The following is a 24,158-nucleotide window of genomic DNA, read 5'->3' on the forward strand; positions in this document are numbered from 1 at the left end:
GAAAATCTACATGAGTAGAATTTCAGATAAGGTGAATTCGTCACTATTTGAATTCATCAGAAATTTAAGATAAAAAGGCGTATTTTTAGTGGTAAATTAGAAATTCCCTTAGCCGAATGGCTATATAATCTTTATTTCCCTTTTACAGTACACTGTGTATAAGGATCGAAAGACCTTGTTATGACTGGACCTCCCTGGTGCAGTGCGAGTCATGATGCTGGAATATAGATTGAAGGAGAGGGGTTAGTAAAAGATAGCTATTAGCAAGAGGAATAAGACCTAAGTTTAGGATATCCTGTCAGAATAAGGCTCTCAATCTGACATACACAGTGAAATTGAAATATTCTCCCTTCCAAATTGAGGAATGTATTTGTGCACAGATTTGTTTTATCTCCCTTCGATCGGAAGTAAATCTGCGTTAAATGATTTTGGCAATATGTGTCAAAACTAATACAGCTATATGAAGACACAATAGGTTCACTAGATACAGATAAATAAATGTGCTCAGATACACATGTATCAGCTTTAAATGTCCATGGACCTGAATTAAAAATATTTTCACATAACAAATGAATTTACCTTAATTGTAGATATCTAAGTAATACGTTAATGAGTAATTCAAGCTATATTCTAATTGTCAGTTAAACGATATCTACTATGCGTCACTTGACACACAGTAATGCTTTTAGATATTATTTGAATCAGTTAGGTTTCGGTAAATTTTGGCAATATTGAAGAGCATGACCAGTCGCCGTAAGTACGGCAGTTTAAGATGCAAGTACTGATCAGTCGATGAGACTAATTCAGATGTGCTCATACATATATCAGCTATATTTAAATTGTCAGTTTAACGACATGGACCTGTAATACATATAGTTTTTGATCTTACATGAAATATTGATTGTGGAATCTTAATTATGGATATCTAAGCCATTTGTTAATGAGCAATTTGTCCTAGCTATATATATACATGATAATTGTCAGTTAATCAATAATCATAGCGCAAAACAAGGCACAGAGTATGGCTCTGGGGAATGATTTGAATCAATTTAAGCTTTGTTTCATTCTAGATTTGTCAAAGTGCTGAGACGTAATCATAGTTTCTAAAAGATGCACAGTCCATAGTTTTTTCCCCATATTACACCAGATCTCGATAGAGCCCTAGACACTATTTTATACATCTTTCTGCGGAGAAATTCATTAATGCAATGGGTAAAGCAGCACATAATATATACTGTAAAGTGCCTGAATGTTTATAAATGTATCAATATACTATTCGTAAAAAAATCTATTAACTGATGATAAAGTTTAATTGATATATATCTTTACAAATAAAGCCAGCCTAAATGTATACGGGGCCCTAAAATATCTACACCAAAAAAATTTCTCATCAAACATTATAAGATATTGAATGATTGCTAATATCTAAGCGATTGGTTGATTAGTAAATTGTCCTATCTCTATATCTTGATTGTCAGTTAAACAATAGTCATATGAGGCCTGAAATATCTACGGTACACTCGAAAAATTTCAAATGTCACATACGATAATGAATTTATCTTAATTGTACATACTTAAAAAAATCTGAATTAATAACTGACCAATCTTCATTTTAATTATCAGCCAAAGTAGGCCTATATTTATTTTTATTTTTATATTATATATATATATATATATATATATATATATATATATATATATATATATTATATATAGTGGCCTTTATTTTAAGGGACCTCACTCATTGATTTCGTCTAATAGTGTAAATATTTAAGCAATCATTGCCCTAGTTATATTTCATTTTACTATATACAATATACCAGCCACAGAGCCTCAATAAAGTAGTGCGGAGATGCCGAGCTTGACCAGCGTCTCTATCCTTTCCAGTGCCTATGCATTTTGCTTCAGGTATGAAAAATCAACTTAGCTTTATGTCCCGGATTGTATGCATTCCTGTTGCTTATGCAGAATGAGGTCAATACTGCCAGGTTCGGTTGCGGCAGGTCTTTCGGTGGTTGATTTATTCAAGGTGGAGTCTTTTGTGGTCACTTCTGGTGGGTAGATTTTAGGTTGATATCAAGCTGGGCATTTCCAGATTACGTTTAGCTGAAATGAGCAAAAGAATGATATTCTGTAGTTACACAATCCTTTCTGTATCATCCATCGTAATTTACATGTGTATCAACTTAACTTTCAATATTGCTGAGTTCAGTGTTCTTTTTTCGCCATCTTCTGTAGTCGCCTTCTACCATCTTCTTCTTCTTCTTGGGAGTCCTGAAATGAAAAAAAAGAGAAGAGCGATGAAAACCTGGTACGGAACAAAACTAATGTTCGAAAGCTTTACAGCTCTCCGTCGCCGGTCACATGCCCAGAACACCAGACAAAGAGCCAGCCAGGAATATACTGCCCTCTACACGCCCTCACACAGAACGCGAAAACCAGGATGACGACGCCTCACATTCCCCATCTAACTGCAGGATGTACTGGGCGACGTCAGTAACTGACACACCTGTAAAATTGCACGAAACACAAATAGTGCAGTACAACCAGCTTGACCGGGTTGAGATTCAGGATCTCAACTAGCACCCAAAAGCGTGACAAGAGACTTCATCCACTGACCGAGGTTGTCACAAGGACACAATGAAACTAGCACTCACAAGCCGACGAGAGACTTCATCCACTGACCGAGGTTATCACAAGGACACAATGAAAACTAGCACTCAAACTAGAAATCAAAGAGCGTGACAGTAGAATCATCCCTCAGCCAACTCAGAATACCAGAAACAAAGAGCGTGACAGTAGAATCATCCCTCATCCGGGTGGTCACAAGGACACAATGGATGCTAGTAGCGTGACAATCCAGTATAACCACTCCATTTGTATCCCGCGCAATCCCACAGATATGCCCGTCATTGACATCACTCAGCACACTTTGTAGATAGGTGGGGGCAGTGAGGCCTCGTCATCCTAGTTTGCGTGTTCCGTATGAGGGCGTGTAGAGGGCAGAATTTCCTGACCGACTCTTTGTCTGACATCCTCGACACATGACCGGCGAAGGAGAGCTGACGCTTTCGGACATTAGTTTCGTTCCAGCAAACGTTGAAATTCGACAGAGAAATCGGCCCTGAAAAATAAAACGGGTTAGAACCTGCAAAAAAGAACGGATTAATAAACACAGAACAGTACAGGACAGCACAGAGACACACAGTAATACACAAAACATAAAGACGTCGTTCCTCAGGAAGCAGGAACAGGAGCAGGAGCGGGAGCGCAGCGAAAATCGCCAGGAGGAGAATCCACGGTAGCATGTTCACAGTGTGAGTGTGCAGAGGTGAATGGTCTATGCTTGTGTACACCGTGGTCAGCCGGTGACGTATTCAATAGCGCGTGTCAGAATGATATCAACAACTCTGAAAACCCGCAATTGTGTCTCTATTGTTGAATGGGTTTACATTATGAGGTTCCACCGCCGGGTTGAATACGCGCCAGTAGTCAGCTGAACAATATAGTGGAGGAACTTTAATAAGGCCATGAAATAAATTACTTGATTCCCAACAGCTACTTCCGAATTTATAAGCATCCGCCTGTTTTTTTTTCTTAAATTCTAGAATGATTTATAAATTATACCGACCGATAGCACTTCCAGTTAAAGATTCACACCAACACAGGTCTTCATATCATAGAAACCGCGTAAACATTTTTACTAATGAAATTAGTTTATTAGTCACGGACAGTTCATGCACACCGAGATAACTACCTCACATGCACGAGGAAAGCGGTCTATTTGAGTCATTGGGGAAAAACCCACTAATACCATGTATTCACGGTTATTCATCATTCATACTGTTATCACAGAATCCCATCAATAGACAGATTTTCATTAAAAAAACTCCTCGATTCAATTGAGGGGAGATATATGAGGCATTTTTAATTACTTGGAGCACCGATCCTCTGAAATTCTGCCAAAAACTTCATGCTTACCACTCATAATTAAAAAAAAAACAAATTGTTTTCTTTAATTTTGATACTCAACTGGAGATTAAACGGACGGTACATCATCATGTAAATTTAGGAAAGTCCATATTAGAATTTCGTTTCTTGATGTTCCTATTTACTCTTATCCCAATTTTTGATTTTGGTCAGAGTATGGCGGTATCAAATCATGCGTACAGGGTCAGTCTGTCCATGAGGATACTAGTTGTGATAAGTCAGACAAGTCATGATTAGGCATTGATGCAATTCACTAAGTAAAAAACTGCCACCTGCCACTTTTTTCCACATTAAGTGTTAAATTTTGCTTAAGCCTACAAAAATCACGTCATCATTGATGCCGGTCCTCTGATAGAAGAAAAATAAACTCAACAAAAAAAACCATTCAGTAAATGATAATGATAATATTGAGTTTATTAATTACAATGCAATAAAAGTGGTTATTTTCAATTTGCCTCGCACAAATTCATACGCTCGCTGTTGTAATGAGGTCACATTTCTCTGGTGAAATTAATCCCTTAAGTTCCTAATCTTTGTTTCTTGGTGAAATAATGTACGTTGCATATTGACCCTCGCCATCAATGACTCTTGCCTTTCTTTCCTGCCACCTGAAATAATAAAAAGAAAGTATTTCTTAGTGGTTAATTATTGATGTCGAAAAGTCTGTAAAACATTCTTTGAATTTAGAAAATTATACAGCGGAACCTCGTTGCAACGAACGAGGCACTGCAGGGCACTGATTTGTAAAGATCTACAATAAATTTTTTTTAGTGTTAAAATGAATGTGTTTATTCAAAAGAAGAGTTGACGCACAAATGAGATCCGGGATAAGCCCGCAGTTATATGTTAGTTCACAGAAATCTGCTAATACTTATCACACGGAATATTGTATCTTCCTGAGTCTCTCTCGATCCGGTGATTTGCCGATTTGAAGGTGCACTCACATTTTTATCGAAAAACTGATATAAAATGGTCAAAACTGAAAGAGAAACTGGAACTCATAGGGAATTTTAAAATTCGGGGGCAGTATTCCTTTCAGCCGTTTGGAACAAGTCGTAAAATTCATGTGCTTATCTTATTTGATTAGAGTTACACTGACTGAATCTGATTTGACAAGATAAATTCGCCTATAGTGTCATGCCTGTCCCATTCAATAGGCCTAATTGAAGATAGAGACCGGTAACCTTTTACAGAAGCAGCTTCATGCCAACCAGTTTAGGCGCTTGATTAAATTGACAAAACAGAACGGTATTTGAACTTAAGTAATTTTTACAGAATTCGGTAAGTAATTTACAGTCAAAAATGAAATGTAGTTCGTTGCCTAAAACGTTACAGGTGGGACATAATCTATCGGTTCTCGGTAGATGGAGATTTGACAATTTATTTACCGGTAAGAGATAAGACCCAATCCCGAACTGGAATAAACTGGTCTTTACTGTCTGGTGCTGCCCCTACGTATTACGATAGCGGGAAAAACGTGAACTAACTTATTACTCGCTTGCCAAAGTCTTCGAACGGCTGTACTGGATAAACTATTTACCGATTTGCGAGAATTCTAGTACCACTGAACCACCGATGCAGACTTGCTACGATTACGATTACGATTACGATTACGATTACGATTACGATTACGATTACGATTACGATTTTATTTACACTCCAACCATTTCCATGGTATATGGAGGAAAACTATTACACATATCAGGGTCCGATCTAAGGAATGAAAGCCACTTGCCCAGGGGGCAAAGATATCTGAAATTTCGCTTGCCCCTCCAAAAGCTACTTGCCCTACTACACAGCCAGTCCGATTGGTGGCACTATAATCCGTTGTATCGAGTGGGAAAAAGCTTTGTGACATAAGATTGCACTAGCCCGGGGGACAAGTAATAATGATAACCTACTTGCCCTGATGAGAATATATCTTGTCCCGGGCAATTGGACGTGCTTAGATCGGACCCTGCAATATATACAAATATTTACAAAACAAAACTGAAGTAATCAAAATTTGGAGGATGAAAACAACAAAATATATACCCTACAATCCTTTTGGGGTGTGTCACCAGGCTTAAATCAGTTTAGGGATCAATTATCCAAATCAATAAGTATTTCACACGAAATAGGTGAAAAGTTACGTTTTCCATTTCGAATTACGCCCAGCGTCCTGGAGAGTCACCAAGAAAAACCAATTCGAATATTAATTTAGTATTTCAAAACGATTGATAATTTGTGTGAAAATAAACTGGGTCCTCGATGCCAAAATACAGTGAATTGAATTTTGTTATTTGTAATTGCCGAATGAATGGTTAAGTAAATAATTCATATAAAACCTGAAAATCCTAAAATTATTGCCTAGAGATAAACATTAATTAAACCTATTCAGAAATATACCGTGGACCGGAGCTGTTTAATATCCGCAGTGCATTTAGTAAATTTATAACACATATAATATAAATCACGGGCTCGTAAAATAATTCTAAAAATTCTTTTTATATATATTGTACCTTGGATATTGGATAATCTAAGCTACAGTTCACCCCCAAACTTCAAATACGAGTGAAAATACCTGTGAAATAAATTAGTGAAATTGAAAATCAGAACAGGTCCTATTTCAGGGTCATAAAACCAACTGATCTGACCGAAAGTCGCATTAAAATGCGCACCAAAATATAGAAAGTTGTTTTAACGGGTATAGACTAACGCAATGCAAGAGAGCCGTGATTTCGTTCGTCAGTTTCAGTAAAACAGTAAACATAGAAAACAAATATACTCTATGAAAAGGTGGATAAATAACGAGTCACTTAAAATCAAATATTTTATCAGTAGATATAGTGACGGGTAATGCGGTAGTTTGGATCGGATTTCAATCTCAGTTTACAAGCGTCTCTATGGATTTATTCAATACCGTTAAGAAGTGTTTATGATTTACTTGTATTTTTGGCACAGGAGGAGGAAGGTCGTACTCGCAGAATTCGGTCATATTTAACTTAGATTGTTTATCTTCGGAAGCGAGCTTATAAAAATGGCCCGCGCACCTCTGACTCAGAGGGATATCGGCAGTAGTGGTTCGTTATCGTTGAACAGGGAATACAAGAAAACTTCTCGAGGAAAACCTTCGCGATCTTTACATGAAATGGATAAAAAACAACTGCGATTGTGGATCGACAGGAACGATAGTTTGTACCCGGGATTGAAACGGTTGAAATTACGCGGCAAAGAATTGTCGAAAATGCCAAATTCGTTGTGGGGTTTGATAGATTTAGAAATGTTAGATTTGAGTCCAGAACGCGAGTCGTGTATGGACTATCGATTACCTCACGTTCCGAGAGAAATCAGCAAACTGATCAATTTGAAAATCTTACTTTTAGACACTAATCAGTTGATATCGTTACCGTCGGAATTATGTTTGTTGACGAGTTTGGAAAGATTGACTCTTAGCAACAACCTGTTGTCCGAGTTGCCGAATGATATGCCAAGAATGCGTCGACTACAAAGTCTTCATTTGGCCAATAACGATTTCAAAGAATTTCCAATCCAAATTTGCGACATTCCTAGGTTAGAATTTTTCGATATCAGCGGCAACAAAATACGTAGTGTACCGGAAAGAATTTCCCATCTGAAACATCTAGAATCGTTGATTTTATTTGATAATAAGATAGAGCGTCTACCAGACGGATTGTGCGCGTTGATACGTCTTCGATTGTTCTGGGTCGGTAATAATCGTATCAAATATTTACCTCGAGAATTTGGTAAGTTGAAATTATTGGACTGGGGCTGGCACTACACTTCAACGACCATGGACGGGAACCCACTCATTCACCCTCCTATAGACGTGTGTCGACAAGGACCCGACGCCATCGAAGATTACATGCAGCGAATGGGTCACCATGTCCAACGTGAACAAGATCGAATTTACGTCAAAGACAAACCCTACAAAGTGCCACCTATCGTCGAAATAAATGACGACGATGAAGAACAAGAATTGATTGAACTGGAAGAGGAGAGAGCGAACGATTTCTTGACTGTCGATCATAGGAAATCAATCCGGGAACTACGACGGGGTTCGACCCCGATTCCGTCACCGTTACCGGATCAAGACTGGTAAATCTCGCCCTATCCACTGTTTGAAATTGGGTCTGAAATCTTGATCATTGTCCATTTCTGTGTCTTAGACCCGAGTTAGTTTTTGCCTATATCTAGACATAATTTGATTTAATTTCAACTCATACATATAGAATGATATAAATTTACAAACAGATGAACTAAATCAATATATGAGAAATAATCGTGATTAAATCGTTTCCTCTATCCACATTGTATTGTTTATATAGTTGTAATACATTTCTGTAATTTATGATTGAAATAAAATTTGTTATCACTATTTTGTTATAGCTCTTATGTTCAGATCACAACGATACGTTTTATTTCAGATTTGTTTCTTTCATGGTTGATTATTATCATTCATATATTTACATTATATCATATAATAAGGCAACAGATACTCCCACAGTTGAAAACTACACTAACCGGATTTTAATAAAATGAATAGTGTTCTTGCATAGAGTTATTATACGAATCTCGATCCAACACATCCGTTATACTTAAAAAACATAAACCCATTAACTGAGAAAAATGAATTTCCCATACCCCCTGGGAATATCAGAAATGATCACATTGTCTTTTTTTGTATTCGCCGAATACTGTCAGCATGTATCGTCACTCCAGGTGTATGACTGGTTTCTTCCAAGGAAAAAAACAAAATTAATTTCTCGATTACGTCTGTGATTGAAAAAGCATGGGAAAGTTCACGAGTACAATTTTACATTAATATACTCGCTAGTCGCTTAGGGTTAGTGATTGAATTGGAGACAACTTCCAAAATTATCAATTAAATTCGAATAATCGATTAAACAGTAGCTTTACATTGTCAAAGAAAAATCTTAAATGAACAAATGTTTTCAGTCTTTAGACTCGGGGGTGTCCTCTCAATAAACTATATTTTGTCAATGTTATATTTCTCAATAAATATATGATTACAATAACAATGTGAACATTGAATATGATTTTATTTCTAGAAATAAAATCATATTCATGTTCAATGTTCACAATTTTGCAAAGCCATGATTAAAGCGAGACCTCTTCGAAGAAAACTTCAAATGAGTGGTGATGATTTCCTGTTAAGGATGTCTCCGCGGGAGACCGTGTGCTAATGCTTCCCGATGTGATAATTATATAAAGGGACGTCACGTCTAAAGGAGGAAGTAGTTAGGAACTTGTAAATGCGTCTAATTAGACCTACGCGTATCATTTTATTATCCTATGTACACTATCATTTGCGAAGCCAGATTTATTTCAAACACCGTCAGAGATGTTCACACCCAGTTATCAAATCGTTCTCTTCTAGTTAGGTTTTTTTAAATAGTTCTGACGTTTTTTGAAGCAACGCTGTTATTAATAAGGTTGCCATAGCAAACTCTAAAAGACGACTCCAAAAGCTGCCGTGATCGGAGAAAATGAAGAAGTCACGATGGAGCCGACCTGTAAATGATGATGAGAGTTTTAAGTCGGGTATCAGTAGGGCAGGAAATATAATGCTGAGTAAGGATACGATATCGTCCTCTGTGAGTTCACTAACGCCGTCACAACTAAACGCTGCTATTTTGAATTTGCTGAATATTTCACCTGAAAGCGGACGATTTGTATGTCAAGGTAGGTCCGCTGAATTCGTGAATTAGAATGAATAAGAAAGTTGTGTTGCGAAATCAATATTCATCTTTTTCGCTAAACGTTGTTTGAAGTATTGACGATTCACCGAAATTCAAAATCCAAAAGTGCTACAATTTTACAGATACAAGATATTTTTCTTTTAATCTGCGTTTGTTTTTAGGTGACCCACTTACAACTAAAGGCAAACGAATACAAGTTTTGAAGATTTTGTCCACTGTATCCATCCCGCTTTTGATTTTATTGGGTCTAACCGCAAATGTTTTCAGCGGAATGTTGAAAGCTCACAAGTCGTTACAATCAGTAAGAGATATCGTGTATCACGGAGCTGAGATCGGCTCCTTGATTCACCAGTTACAGCGAGAACGTGACGTCAGTTCCCTTTATATCAGCGTCATCGGACCGAGCACGAAAAAACGTCTAATCAATCAGTACCCGCTGACAGACAACGCCATCGCAAACCTCTCCTTCTGGTCGTCTGACGGAGAATTAATCAGCGACAGACCGGAATTCAAGAATCGCGAGACCTTCCAAAATTACCTCAATCGTCATCGATATCGTCTGGATACTGCTAACTCAACATTAGTCGACGAACTTTTATTCTATACAGAGAATAACGAAATACTTTTGAAATGGCTTTCCGATTCTGTATCGGATATACGTACGGGGGACTTGTGGACACTGTTAGTCGCATACTTAGAACTGCTCCAAGCTAAAGATAGTTTTGGGTTAGAGCGTGGTTTGGGGATAATTTACTTCGTTCGCGGAGGTTTCCCGACGTACGAAACGTATTTACAGTTTCTTTATTATCAAGATGACGCGAACATCACTTTTGAATCAGCGCGTTTATTTTCCCCGTTAGTTATGGAGATGTACAGAGAAACCATCCGTGGTAACGACAGTTTTTTCGAGCAAATCAACGAGTTCAGAATCGAGGCTCGCGAAAATAACTTGACTACTAAACCGAACGAGGAGCGTGCAGAGGTGAGTGAGGCGACGTCACCCACTGAACATCTCATTATTAGACACCCATTATCAATATAGTTCTAGCTTCAAAGATCGTTAGAGATCGAGTCGAAACTTCATAGATTCAGACGACTAACTACATCTTATACATCTATCAATATTATGGTGGTAGAATATAATAGAATATAACTTAAATGTTCTTGGCATTATGTGTCATACATCATCACATCAGTGCATGAGAATAATCTAAGTGTTCATGATAAGACTCCTCTGACCGCTTGAAACTCACTGATTCCTTTCGCCAATTTCTCTACAGACTTGCATTTCCTGAGTCGGCGCTTTTGAGCATTTAATGGAAAGGCGCCTTATACGTGTTGCAATGATGATGATAATGAAAACTCCTAGAAATGAATAATGTTTCAATCTAATTCCATCTAACTGAGCAATAAAGTTATAAAGGTTATGTGTTCACCGAATGGTTCAACTGAATATTTTTGTAGATTTGGTATTCGTTGATGTCGCTGTATATCGATCATTTATTCGATACATCAGTTCGACTGAGGAATAAAATTCTCGCAGTTCTCGACGAACGCCTCGACAACGACCTCGCTAATATCGTCATTATAGCTTTAGTATTCGCTATAGTTATTATACTGTGCCCGGTGATTTTGAATGCTGTTTATGAACTGACTTCTAGTATTCAAGGATATTCCTTGAATCTTGCTGACAGGTAATGATTAATCGTTCGATTCCCTCCTGTTCGATTCATCCATACGGGCTACATCTTTGATTTTCAGATTTTTTCGAATTTTCTATCTATATAATATCGACCCTCAATTCTGTAAACTATTTGTTCTTCTATGCGCCGCGATTCCTTGTTGTTGACATCAGGATCCAGTTCCACTTGCATCGTCAGTCCAAATTAAAACTATTTGACAACCTTCAATATTACCTAGAGTATCAAAGTTTTAAATGGATTTAATTATCTAAAACCTGGATAGATGAATCTACATCAATGGTAACCTTCAGAAGCTTGCAAAATAGCAAATATGTCCATTTTCAGAACTAAAGCTTTGAATCGTGAGAAGAAACGAACCGACACGCTGCTCTATCAAATGTTACCCAAACAAGTGGCTGAACAGTTGAAAAACAATATGGAAGTGAAGGCTGAATCGTTCTCCGATGTGACTATATTTTTCTCCGATATTGTTGGTTTTACTCAAATCTCTGCTAGAAGTTCTCCAATACAGGTCGGTTTTTACGTGTTGGTCGTCGTCAACTCGAGATGTATTTCGTAATTCAACGTCTTTTCTCAAATGTTTTTGCAGGTAGTTCAAATGTTGAACAGTCTTTATACATGTTTCGACAAACGTATCGAATTGTACGATGTTTATAAGGTAGAAACTATCGGTGATGCCTACATGGTGGCTTCAGGTGAGATAGAACTTAGATCAGACGATTTTTGGAAATACCTATTATGTCACACATGCGTCTGAATGTGGCTGTTTTTAGGATTGCCCACACGAAATGGAAGAAGACACTCCGCTGAGATCGGAACGATGGCTTTGGACCTACTCGATCAGATTGCGCTGTTAGAAATCCCACACTTGCCAGGGACTGTGTTCCAGCTTCGGATTGGTTGTCATACGGGTTTGTCATCTATAGCTGAAATAAGAAGGCACTAGTCATTGAAAATAGACAATTTTTACGGGTTTTTTTTCTGATTGTTTTACCAGGTCCGGTCGTTGCTGGGATTGTCGGATCGAAAATGCCACGATATTGTTTGTTTGGTGAATCAGTAACTATTGCATCAAAGATGGAATCACTCGGAGTTCGTAAGTGTTCAATAAACTTCAATGATAGAATAGTCGAAAATCATTATTTTAATTCCTTCATCTCAAATGTCGTAGATATTCAAAACGAATGTAACATGTGGAGTCAAAGCGTATCGAATGGCAATAGCTACATATGGTTATAAATTAAGTGATATTAAGATGTATTTTTTAAGCGGGAAAGATTCACATGAGTTGGTATTGTTACTCGGCGTTAGATGCACTTGGTGGTTTCGTTATGTCTTGTCGCGAGGAAGACGTCGTCGTGGTAAGTGCTCTTACTCCCTAAACCAACATGGTCTCCTTACCTACCAACTCGTTCTCTACAGTGTAGTCAGGATCCTACTGTTTTCATGCGCGCCGATACGAAATTATGGAAAGTAGAGCTTTTCTCTGCACCTCAAATTCTATACGTAAAACTGTCAGGGAAAGCCCGTCTTTTAAACGTTATCTTAAAACTTACCTTGTTAGAAGAACATTTGAAGTGTGATTATACTTTTATATCTTCTAAATTTCTCACAATGTTTTACTACATTTTGATGATCCTTATATTTTTATACTTTAAAGCGCCGTGATCAAATTCAAATAGTACGGGGCGCTATATAAGAAAAAAGATATTATCATTACTATCATTATCATTATTTATTACCATTACTATTACTATCATTATTATTATTATTATTATTATTATACAACTCTTTTGAGAAAAGAGGCATTGGGAAATGAATCGGATGATTGCGTTCAAAAACGGAAATTAATTCAATTGTATTTCATTTTTAGTTACACTCGCTTCATACTGTTTATTTGATTAGGATGATTTAGTATTAACCAAGGCAATGGAAGGTGAGACAGCCACTTATTGGTTATTAGATCGTATCGGCAGAAGGCAAATGATGCCTCGATTGGCTGATGACGGTTCTGATCTAGCGACAACTAGTGAAAATGGTAAATTTACAAATTTGATCTATTCGTACTGAGTTCACGTAGGATACGCCTTCGAAATAAGCTCTTCGCCGCGTGTTCAAAATCTTTGATTTTCTTAAGTGATTTTTGTAAAATTTATGAAATATTCTCTAGGGAGGTGACCGGTCGGTCTGTGTACTAGAAAATGCAGTGTTCTCAATGTTAGAAAGATAAATCTACTTTACAGATTACCGGTACTCCCGCGTGTGGAATAAAAGAAATTTCAATTTTGCAGAAATATTCATCTTAAAATATCCTACATCAATATCTATCATCGAACACTTATTTGACATAAATTTCGTGTTTTTAGATCATGAAAGTAAAGCGAGTACTCCGGTTCATCAGGATACAAACAGTGGTGTTGTTGCCGGTACAAGTGGAGTTCAACACCGATGAAAATGTTTCCCAGCCCCGGTGTCACTATCTTCATGTAAAATCCAAAAAGTGTTACCATATTTTCAATGTCTTGCATCCAAAAAAAAATCTTCGGAGTTCATATATATATGTAGTAATTTTGTGCATGTATTTTGTACTATTGTGCTCTCCAGATGTGACATTTTTCCAAAACAGACGGAATTTAATAATCTTATGAATTAACCTTTGGCGAGAAAAAGTTTCCGGTAATAAAGTATATTATCTTGATATAAAATAGACTATCATTTGAAAATCCGGGACAGATCCATAGTATCATAGTTAATTGAAATTAGGCACCGTCCGTATTGTTCGGAAATTCATATTCCGGCGGTGCTGCATTTTAGTGCACAGAAATTCCGCTAACGTAATTCATAGGGGCAGCACTGAACGGTCAAGATCTAACACAGTTTCGCTGTTCTACTGTGGCATGTGAGGAATGCCGAAATCTTTCTTGTTCAAATTTCATTCATCACTCAAAACTAGTTTGAATCAAAAGAACAATTGAATCAACGTTGAATCAACGTTAAAGCTTTATTTGCTTTTGAAATAGATTTTTAAGCCACTCTCTCTAGAACTCTTTGTTCAGCGAATGTATTAGCATGCGGTAAAGCGGCAGCGTTTAGTGATGACTTACATGCCACAGGAAGAAATCAAAGCAAATTAACTTTTATTCCCCCTAAAAAATGTATGTACGTGACGTGGCCTAATGTTGTACATTTATCGAACTGAAAAATAGTGGCCCTAGGAAGGATTGTTTTGACCGCCCTGAGCATGATTTACCAGAGGCTTACGCTTAAAATGTTGATTACTATCTTATAGGCCTACAGCGCTGAAAACGAATCAATTTTGATGAGTGAAAACTTTCTCCATTGTCATTCACTTCATCCACGCTTTTGTTCGTATGATATTCACCACCGGACAGTGTTTCATTTTTATTCGTTGTATTTTAGATGTCATTGAATAATTCCTCTAGTCAATCACTTCACTGCAGGGGTGAAAACCGATCTATTGAATTTGAATCCCGAATCATTGAAAGTCTCTCACCATGAACAAAACACTTAACAAATTCGACTAATTATCATAATTATATGTTCTTTAATTAAAATCAAAATTCCTGTTAAAAAACATAACTCTTTTCAAATCTTTGACGATTTTGGTGTTCTTGGAGTTTTAGTGGATTTCGGGGTTTTTGTTTTAGAAGGTTTTGGAGTTTTAACTGATACATCTTCAACATTACCATTGATTGAAACATTTTCTAATTGACTTTCCGTACATTTAACTCCTAAATGTTTACTTTTCTTCGAAGATTTTGGAGTTTTTACAGGAATTTCAACTTCGGAATTCCCATTTTCAATTGAAGGAGTAACGTTAGTCTCATCAGTTTTCTTTAAAGATTTCGGGGTTTTATGTTTTTTACCCTGGGTTTTGGGCAGAGGCGATTCTAAAACAATACTAGACGTATCTAATTTTACATTTTCTTCTCCATTCTTTTTCTTTTTAGAAGATTTAGGAGTTTTAGACGTTTCATTTTTAGGACTAGTAGAAATTTCTGAGCAGATATTCGCTGAAGATTCGGTTGACGATTCAGATTTACGTTTTCTGTTTTTCTTTGATGATTTTGGAGTTTGGTTTGTAATTTCAGTTGAATCTGGTTGATCCTCTGTCGGTATGCCGACACTAGTATCGCCGCCATTAGTTTCAGTTTGTGATAGCTTCCTCTTTCTTTTACACGCGATTCTAAAATACAAAATACGTAAATCAACATCAATCTAATAAATAATTGACATTAGAATTATCCATGATCCATGTTTTTAGTTCTGGTTTGTAAATTATAAACTGAGATTTACAATTTCCTTTCAAAAACTTCAGATTCAAAACTAAAGGGTTCGTAGCATCCTTTACATCTAACTTCAAGACTTGACAGGTTTCAAATAAATCAAGACTCCTGACCCTGTTTAACAGTTGTGAGTTCAGTTCAACTCTAGGGTCACGTTAACTATCTATGAATTTCTTCAACTTAAGAGTCATAATCTAACAGAACACTTCAACTCACAATGTATCTTGAAGCTTGAGAATACGATCACAAATCTTTCTCACATCCTTTTTCAACGATGGAATCGCTTTCAACTTCTCCACGTTTGATTTAATGTTTTCATCCAGTTTCTGAAAATCAACAAAATGTCAACATTAGGAATTAACAGGATTTTCAGTTGAACGCAATCATCTAGTTCTCAGAATAGTCGAGTTGGTTAGTGAACTCACCAGGACAACGTTCGTACGTTCCGTTGTTAAAACAGTCTTCATGTAACAACTGAGCAGTTCTATCAGATATTTAGGTTTTATTTCACTTTCAGCCAGTGAGTTTTCCAATGCAGCGTTCACATGTTTTGAAAGTTCGCTAAAGAAGTCTTTCCATTTCGGTTTCATCGCCTCCATCTATATAGATAAGCATACAGAAAACTTATCATTTAGCTATCAGATAATCTTACTTCCATTAGCTTTACACTTATTTTCAAGTGAAAGAACTTCACTTACCACAGTTTTGGTAACCATCATTTTTAACATAGTACAAGCTTGAGTCTGAAACAAAGAATGGGATAATGTTCAACCATTTGAGCATACATATCCATTGAACTTGATATTTTCTTTCCTTCAACATATTCATTATGTGGAACATTGCTGTACATAAGTAGACGAAGAGATACACAATATCCATGTATGATGATAACGAGAGAAATCCCACAATAACGAAACCAAGATTAGATTGAAAAATTCTATATCAGAATGATTATATTTGAGGCAACTGTTAGCCATCATCAGGCTTACTGGGTACTACAATATGCCTGATGATGGCTAACAGTTGTTAGCCGAAACGTTGCTCTTCAAATACAATCATTCTGATATAGAATTTTTCAATTTTAGCTTTGTTATTGTGGGATTTCTCTTGTCTCGTGCTGTACATAAGAGTTACTGAAGATAAATACAAGACTAGATACAATACACAAGGAACATTAGGTTCATATACGATCAGATATATTCAACACAGGACTCTAGATGCAGTTGTAGATAAGACTTACCCGACAAAACAGACGAACATCAGCATCAGTGATGTATGTCAGCAGATCTTTGGACAACGGCCACAAAAATATCTGTAAAACATAAACATTATTTACAATCAACATCGAGAGCACTGAACCAGTGAATGAATAAGTTACAGCGTAAATATGTTTGAGAACTTACAGGATGATTAGACATCATTCTATTGAATAATAAATGATTCAAGTGACTGTCCCTACAATGAAAATGACAATTCATTAATTCAGAATGTTTTTCAACTTGAAATCACTAGATCACATTTTGTTTTCTCTGCTGTACCTTTTTTCCATGAAATCTTTCAGAGCACTTCTCAAAACGTCCATTATTTCAATACTGTGAACATTAGTGTCCTATGCAAACAAAAGTAGTGAGTAAAATAATCAGGGTTGTTACAGATCTGGGAATCCAAAATTCCCCAATATTTTCCAACCCCTGATCTAAAGTCCCTGATCATAAGATACCATCAGAGGAGGCAAGATGTTTATTACACTATTTGTTAAAAGGTTTCTTGAGAATCATGAATACACGCATTTAAAAGTTTCTGAATATCTACCTGTAATTCATCATCCCTTCTCCTCTCTTGACCGCGTGTTTTTGCAGTTTCTGGTGATTGAGACAGCAATTTGATCTAAACATTAAATTGATATCACAGTATTTACCAATCTGTTACAAAATAAATAGATGCTTTACGCAAAAAAGAACGTACCAAAAATGCACAACCATTCGATATTTCATAGGGGGGTAGACCAGACGGTTTCAGTAACTGTTTAATCATTGATGATATACGATCCCGATCTTCATGGCTTAATTTCACCAACTACACGAGTAAAACAATGAATAAAGAATTCAGTAATCAATATATAACGTGTACCGGGTCGTGTAATGGTTAAATTCGATTTAAAATCAGTACCGTCTTATGTTTACAAAGATGACGAAAAACGTTAGTAGATTTTTCGCACAGTTTTTTCAAAGCGACATCTTTTGCTCCGTAACTGATCAGATTCAATAGCGGAATAACCATTTCTAACAATACACACGGTGCAGTATCATCATTCTTTATCAACATCGTTAACAAGTCTAAACATCTACAAAATTACAATCAGATACAGATGAAGGTGAACAAGAGTAGACAGGAACGGTTAGTGTCTATGATATTTCGTCAGGTAGCCTAGCTCAGTCAATTTTAGTTGTACATATCTGGTATAGGTCTTAAAAATATCCAGCAACACATGGGCAGCTCAACTTAAACATTCTTAATCCATTTTACATTGTATTGAATACACTGTATGTATATACACTGGTCATTCTAAGACCTATATCAGGTATGTACTACCGTACCAAGATTGACTAAGTTAAATATATTGAATTAGAAACTACTATATTATTGAATACATATTTCTGACCTCATTTTATATTGCATCACTTGTTGTTTTTTTTCTTCCTCTTCTTTTTTACGTTTTCCCTTCGACATACTGCGGAATGCCTCGGCTAATGCATCGTCGACTCGAAACATCGCTTCATCGTCGAAATCTTCTTCATCCGATTCCTTAAATATACAAACAAACAATCTACAATCAATCTCACCATCTTGTACAGAAATTACTTCAAAACTGAAATCATACTCCAACTGGATGCTATGTTATGATATGACATGGTAAATATTCGAATTATCAGTACACCTATGTTTTATAGGGACTCATAGAATTCTACATAAGCTCCCAGTTATCTGCGTTTATCCACCACTCCCGGCTACCGTCAAGTAAAAGCTTAGTCCGCCATAATCAACAAAATTGCGGAGGTTCTGAAAGTGGTGGATAACTGGGGATTGACTATTTTGGAGCTGAATGGTTTCTTAAGTTTCTGTATTTTTGAAGAATAAATTTTCTGGTTTTTGACAAATGACGAATATTTTACATTTTCTACTGACCTCTTTTTCACTGTCAGCCGCAGCGCTTCCTAACGCTGCTTTCACCGTCTCCCTGAAATTAACGTCGATATCCTCCTCGATATCGCTGTCTTCACTAACATCGCTGTCATCTTCATCATCAGCATCACTTTCATCATCATCTTCCTCTTTAGGTTCGGGTGTATCATCGACGCTAACACTGCTTGGATCACTCAATAAGCTCTCATTCTCATTACCGCTGTCTACGTTCATATCTGTTATTAATAAATCACTCGTATTCATAACAATTTCCTTGATAAAGGTAGATTTTTAACAGCGAGCTGAGAATGGTGTTTTACTGGAATTTTACTAACCTTCCTCCTCAAATGCTAAAACACCATCATCTTCTTCATCTGGTTTTTCAGTTGTTAAAACCTTGAATTAAATACAATATACATATTACTTCTATTACAAACACAAATAACTTTTTTTAACTACAGAACAATATCATGTTTACACGTAACTTACATCTATTATCAGTTTCACAGACGATGGAGTCATATGTGAACTGAGCAAACCGAACACGTCGTTTACGGCATTTCTGATCAGATTCGAATTCAACGACAACAAACTCAAAAACAAATCGGTTATAACTTCAATCCATTCCTGACCATCTGAAAATAACATTGAGACAAATTATAATGAGACATAAATCGAAAATTCCTTGATTTCCAAGAAAGGATTCAGAATTCCCTGATTTTTCACCTCATAGGGGAAAATAAATCGAGATATTCCCTGATTTCCCCGAAGAACCCTGTACTAATAAGCTTTTTTTGCGCAAAGTACACAAAACAATATACCTGCATCATCATTCTTGGCAACTGATTTTCGGCGTTTGTGAAATGCTTTCTGGTAACAGATATGAAGGTCCTGAAAATCAACACGAGGAAGATTTGAATTGAATTCTCAAGTAAAGCGAATCAACTGTCAACATTTCAGCGAATACGAACCTGCAATCCATCGATAGCATGTTGTTCATCTGTCAGTAACTGGAGACCCAAATGTAGGAATAACATCCCAAACGCGTGATTATCATTAATCGATTTATCATGTTCAACCTGAAACAAGTTATATTCGTACAATAGGGTTTGGATTTGCTCTGATATTCAGATATCCACTGAACTAAATAACAAACCTTTCCAATGATTTTTTGAACAGCTTTGTACATGTTCTGCCATTCTTCTTTTGCCTACCAAAACAAGTGGTGAACGTTTTCATTATAACATTAATCATGCGATAAACCTAATCACTTTTTGGAGAATTTCGGTATTATTTACCTCATCGCTCCACTGTTTCCTCAAACTGACAATCTTCGATGAATCAAGTAACTCCTGGAATGTACGTTATAACAAATCATGAGAATGTGAAATAGGAGAGAGAGCTGAAATAGGAAATATCTATCAACTAGCTAACTACATGTATAACTTACCTGGCCATATTGAATTATGTCAAATAGGTTCTCCATATTATTAGTAAAATGTTCTGAAAAAACATTAAGATTTGAAATGTATTTTCAGTATTAAGATATGTATGAAACAGGTAGGTGAAATATGAATACTTACTGAGTTGACCTTCACCCTGATGATGGACAGACGTCATGCCATGCAGCGCTTTAGCGAACGAATCTTTTAGCATGTGCTGTAGTTTAGAGTTGATAGTTTGAGGCGGTATCATCTTTTCACACTGATACGGAGGTAGAACAAAAATTCATGAATAATTCTATACGACTCGTGCGAATAAGACATCATTCAGTTTTACTTACGTGTAGTATATCCGCAGACGTCTTGTTTACGAGAAAGAATGAATGTAAGAACAAGAATTTGATGACTTTCCGTTGTTGTTCCGTCGGGAGATGACTACAAAGTAGAGTTAACTGCGATCCGGCCCAGTTACATACATCAGAAACATCCGATTTCTGTTCACTATAAAATACGAATAAACCTCGTTAATCCACAAGATTTCTTTCACATTTCGTTTTCACGACAGATGAATATCAGGTGTGCGTTTATCTTACCCAAAAATATTCTCATCGTGAAATAACTCCATGCATTTTTCCGAAAACCATTGCGCAGCTTCTGGTTTCAACTGAAAAATTGGATTTGCAAATACTGTCTATAACAAACAGCCATTCTATTCACATAGGGTTATACACATTTATTGATTGTTGAACGATGTAAAACTTCTATTTCATAACACTTATTTTGAATTAACTGAAATAAGAAATAATTCTCGACTTACAGCAAGTAGAATGTGATGTATGGTTTTTGATTGTGTAATACTATCATACTGTACATTCCCGTGTAACAAACATTTCACGGCCGCTTTCTGCGTTTCCACATTCTCCGTATTTCGTACGTATTTCAGAATATCGTCATTCTACAAAAATGTTTCTAAAATATTGTAAACTACAGTAATCATCCCGTTACCTAGGAGCGGTGTGGCCGAGCGGTTAGAGCATTCGGCTCTGGGAAGCCAGGTCGTAGGTTCGAACCCCGTACATTGCCGTAGTGTCCTCGGGCAAGACACTTATCCTCATTGCCTCTCTCCACCCACGAGTAAATGGGTACCTGGTCTGATAGATGACTCCTGAGCGCCAAGCAGCTGCTCGGATGTTACCTCTCCCCAGGGAGAGATGACTGATACATGGAATAGAGTTATAAGCTGGGGGTAATAATACCAAGTTTGGAGCGCATTTGAACAGACTCTAGTTCGGATACCTGCGCTATATAAATGTCAATTATCATTATTACCTAGAAACATGGCCAACTGTTGACACGAACTTGGAGAAAATGTAATTACCGGTACTGTGCTAATTTTTCCAGTTTCAGTTTGTTTGACTATGCATGTAGACTATCTACTTTCATTATATATATACAGTCAAAAACTGTACAAGGAAGGAAAATGGATAGTATTCAAGATACTCTTTATTGATCAGTAATTCAATCAATATCGGTATTTCTTGAGATATGAAAACTTATATAATCATTTACCAATTTTTTGGCGACAGGATGCAGAGCTAATTTGCTAGATGCGATATTTGTCACAATCATATCTCTGATCTCTGGTTTTAGAATTCTCTTGATCTGGTTAGCGCTAGGGTTTAGCTCTAAAGCCTGCGACACCAACTGTAGAGCCAAGTGCTTATTCTTGACGTAATCATCAGAAATCATTGTACCTTAAAAATGAAAAATTGCAGAAGATGAAAAATAATGCGATAGATTTTCAACTAAAGACCTGACTAAAAATGAGATTTCTTAAAATACTCACCCGCGACAACAGAATTCCAGAATTTTTCAAATATGTCTGATTGTAAAGCAGTCCTGAGGATTTCCACACAAACAGAATGCATTGGAGGTTTATTAACCCATGAATTCTACAATAAATGCATTTTTCAATTAGATTACACTTAAAATCGTTTTTTAAGGGAATTCTGCGAAACACTGTAGCCTACATACCATCATAATTTCAGCTAAATATTTGAAGTTATGCTCGACCAAAATGGAACTTCCATTCCAGTGTTCCCTCATAAACTTCTCATTGATGACAGTCTGAGAATAAATAGAACAAACATAAATCATTGAGAAATATACTCGCCATTGCATCTGATAAGTTCATTTGTCAAAATGATAACTTACTGGTTGTGACCTGCTAATCAGAATCAACAGCAGTAAACTGTCGGCAGATTTACAATTTTTCCATCCTAAAGTCAGTTCCTCATTCAGTAGAGGTAAAATCGCTTTCGTGAAAATCTTTTGTGAAACCTAGAACGCGAAAAACGATCATTCATAAAAATTCCATCAATTCAGATCGTTTTTCATATCCTCGATGCTAAACTGACCTTGCTGGATATTTGGCTGATTGTATGAATACAAAGTTGTTGAAGAAAGTTTCTTTCTTGTCTTATTTGAAGCAAGCTATTCATAATTTTTCCGATATCTGAGTTTGATGCCTACAAATTTGAGCAGAGAAATATTGATTCCAATCCTCCAGAAATTGAAGACAGGAAATATATACATTTTCATAGATAAGATACTATTTTTCAGGTTCTGATGAATCCTTAGATTAAGCTCTTCATCAGGCACTGACAAAAACATCTTACATTTCACTTACATTTTTGACAATATCCGACTGCACTAGACACAGATAGACCATCACCTGAGCCCTGTAAATACCTGTTCGATCCTACATTACAAATAGATAATATTCATTACACAATAATCCCTGACTAAAGATTATTTAGGGCCTGTTGATTGGATCGATCAGTACAGTTGATAGATCTACCTGTTTTGTATCTTTAGTTCCTACTGTAAACTCAGAGTCTGATAATTTCAGTAGCTGAGACACACTGATACTAGGAAACATCCGTAAAACCTGCAACAAATCAATTATTTATCAATCAATGGATCTTATATTTTTTCAAAAAAATCAGTCATCGAATACCGTTTTAATAAATACCTGGGTTAGGGCCATCGCGAAACCAGGACATGCCCACTGACGATTTGACGCAAGACCACGAATTAATCTTTTCAAAGTGTACATTAATTCCTTGTTTTCTTCCTAAAAACATAAAAAGTGGAAAAAATTTGTGCAAATTTAGATGCCACATTATCATGCACCAAAATAATGGAAATTGAAATTTTTCGGACTAACTTTTCGAGACCTTTGTGATAAATTACACGGAAAAAATATTTTTGTGGAGGGACCGAATGAAACTGAAAACTGCACTGGCGCCCCAGATAATTTTACGCGGGGGCGGTAAGCCTATTATTGCCTCGTCGGGAGCTGGATACCTCCTTGTAATTAAAAAACTAAATTAAAGCAATTCTTATATAAGAAACAATTGATTAAAAATTCGCCAACCTCGTCATCTTCATCCTTTTCATCCTTAGATGGACGAGGAGTACTCGACTTCAGCTGGAGAATCTGAATTAGTTTTTCGCACGCATTAAATCGAGTATTTTCATCCTCGACCGACAGGTTCCAAAATGTATCGAGTAGAGTTGAATCTACTGGGTGTATTTTCTTTTTTGGGCCGTCTTTAGAATTCAGGGACGGCATTTTTGTGGCCGATTTCGATGTTTTTGTAGTAGACATGCTGAATCTGTATATATACACACGTGTGGAGCCGTTAAGTAAAACCAGTTGCTGAAATATCTAATCAATTAAGGACTATGATTTTCTATTCGTTAGCAATATTTTAATAGTTTTTCTATCCGATGATATAAGCGTAC

At 36.5% G+C, this 24,158-nt stretch overlaps 3 protein-coding genes across 3 annotated transcripts; 2 read left to right on the forward strand and 1 right to left on the reverse strand.

The window, feature by feature from the left end:
* Window positions 1-7,009: 7,009 nt before the first annotated feature.
* LOC141900863 (uncharacterized) lies at window positions 7,010-8,092 on the forward strand. Its single transcript, XM_074787909.1, has one exon. It carries the CDS (start codon window positions 7,010-7,012, stop codon window positions 8,090-8,092), a length of 1,083 nt encoding a protein of 360 aa, XP_074644010.1.
* Window positions 8,093-9,500: 1,408 nt separating this feature from the next.
* Window positions 9,501-13,868, forward strand: LOC141900864 (uncharacterized). The gene is made up of 10 exons (XM_074787910.1): window positions 9,501-9,696; window positions 9,875-10,695; window positions 11,178-11,407; window positions 11,741-11,927; window positions 12,006-12,111; window positions 12,190-12,327; window positions 12,414-12,512; window positions 12,686-12,777; window positions 13,322-13,454; window positions 13,783-13,868. Exons 1-10 carry the CDS (start codon window positions 9,501-9,503, stop codon window positions 13,866-13,868), a joined length of 2,088 nt encoding a protein of 695 aa, XP_074644011.1.
* A 1,133-nt stretch (window positions 13,869-15,001) lies between these two features.
* On the reverse strand, window positions 15,002-24,043 carry LOC141899349 (myb-binding protein 1A-like protein). The gene is made up of 32 exons (XM_074785600.1): window positions 23,788-24,043; window positions 23,383-23,484; window positions 23,209-23,298; window positions 23,038-23,109; window positions 22,766-22,876; window positions 22,563-22,688; window positions 22,383-22,475; window positions 22,195-22,300; window positions 21,918-22,102; window positions 21,166-21,303; window positions 20,942-21,012; window positions 20,690-20,849; window positions 20,490-20,610; window positions 20,357-20,409; window positions 20,205-20,258; window positions 20,063-20,116; window positions 19,878-19,985; window positions 19,728-19,797; window positions 19,396-19,541; window positions 19,242-19,302; window positions 18,910-19,142; window positions 18,386-18,528; window positions 17,893-18,067; window positions 17,689-17,799; window positions 17,536-17,610; window positions 17,262-17,332; window positions 17,127-17,178; window positions 16,964-17,035; window positions 16,422-16,466; window positions 16,149-16,322; window positions 15,940-16,049; window positions 15,002-15,623 (listed from the first exon to the last, which is right to left on the reverse strand). Exons 1-32 carry the CDS (start codon window positions 24,019-24,021, stop codon window positions 15,023-15,025), a joined length of 4,017 nt encoding a protein of 1,338 aa, XP_074641701.1. The 5' UTR covers window positions 24,022-24,043; the 3' UTR covers window positions 15,002-15,022.
* Between the last annotated feature and the right edge of the window lie 115 nt (window positions 24,044-24,158).

The sequence above is a fragment of the Tubulanus polymorphus genome, chromosome 2, assembly GCF_964204645.1.
Source record: "Tubulanus polymorphus chromosome 2, tnTubPoly1.2, whole genome shotgun sequence".
NCBI lineage: Eukaryota > Metazoa > Nemertea > Palaeonemertea > Tubulaniformes > Tubulanidae > Tubulanus > Tubulanus polymorphus.

Excerpts from the sequence above, each read along its gene's own strand:
- LOC141900863 (XM_074787909.1), top strand. The coding sequence starts at position 7,010 with ATGGCCCGCGCACCTCTGACTCAGAGGGATATCGGCAGTAGTGGTTCG.
- LOC141900864 (XM_074787910.1), top strand. The coding sequence starts at position 9,501 with ATGAAGAAGTCACGATGGAGCCGACCTGTAAATGATGATGAGAGTTTT. Across the intron at positions 12,778-13,321 it reads GCGAGGAAGACGTCGTCGTG|GATGATTTAGTATTAACCAA; the intron begins GTAAGTGCTCTT and ends TTATTTGATTAG. Across the intron at positions 13,455-13,782 it reads AGCGACAACTAGTGAAAATG|ATCATGAAAGTAAAGCGAGT; the intron begins GTAAATTTACAA and ends TCGTGTTTTTAG.
- LOC141899349 (XM_074785600.1), bottom strand. The coding sequence starts at position 24,021 with ATGTCTACTACAAAAACATCGAAATCGGCCACAAAAATGCCGTCCCTG. Across the intron at positions 23,485-23,787 it reads AAAAGGATGAAGATGACGAG|GAAGAAAACAAGGAATTAAT; the intron begins GTTGGCGAATTT and ends TTATGTTTTTAG. Across the intron at positions 21,304-21,917 it reads ATCCTGTCGCCAAAAAATTG|AATGACGATATTCTGAAATA; the intron begins GTAAATGATTAT and ends ACATTTTTGTAG.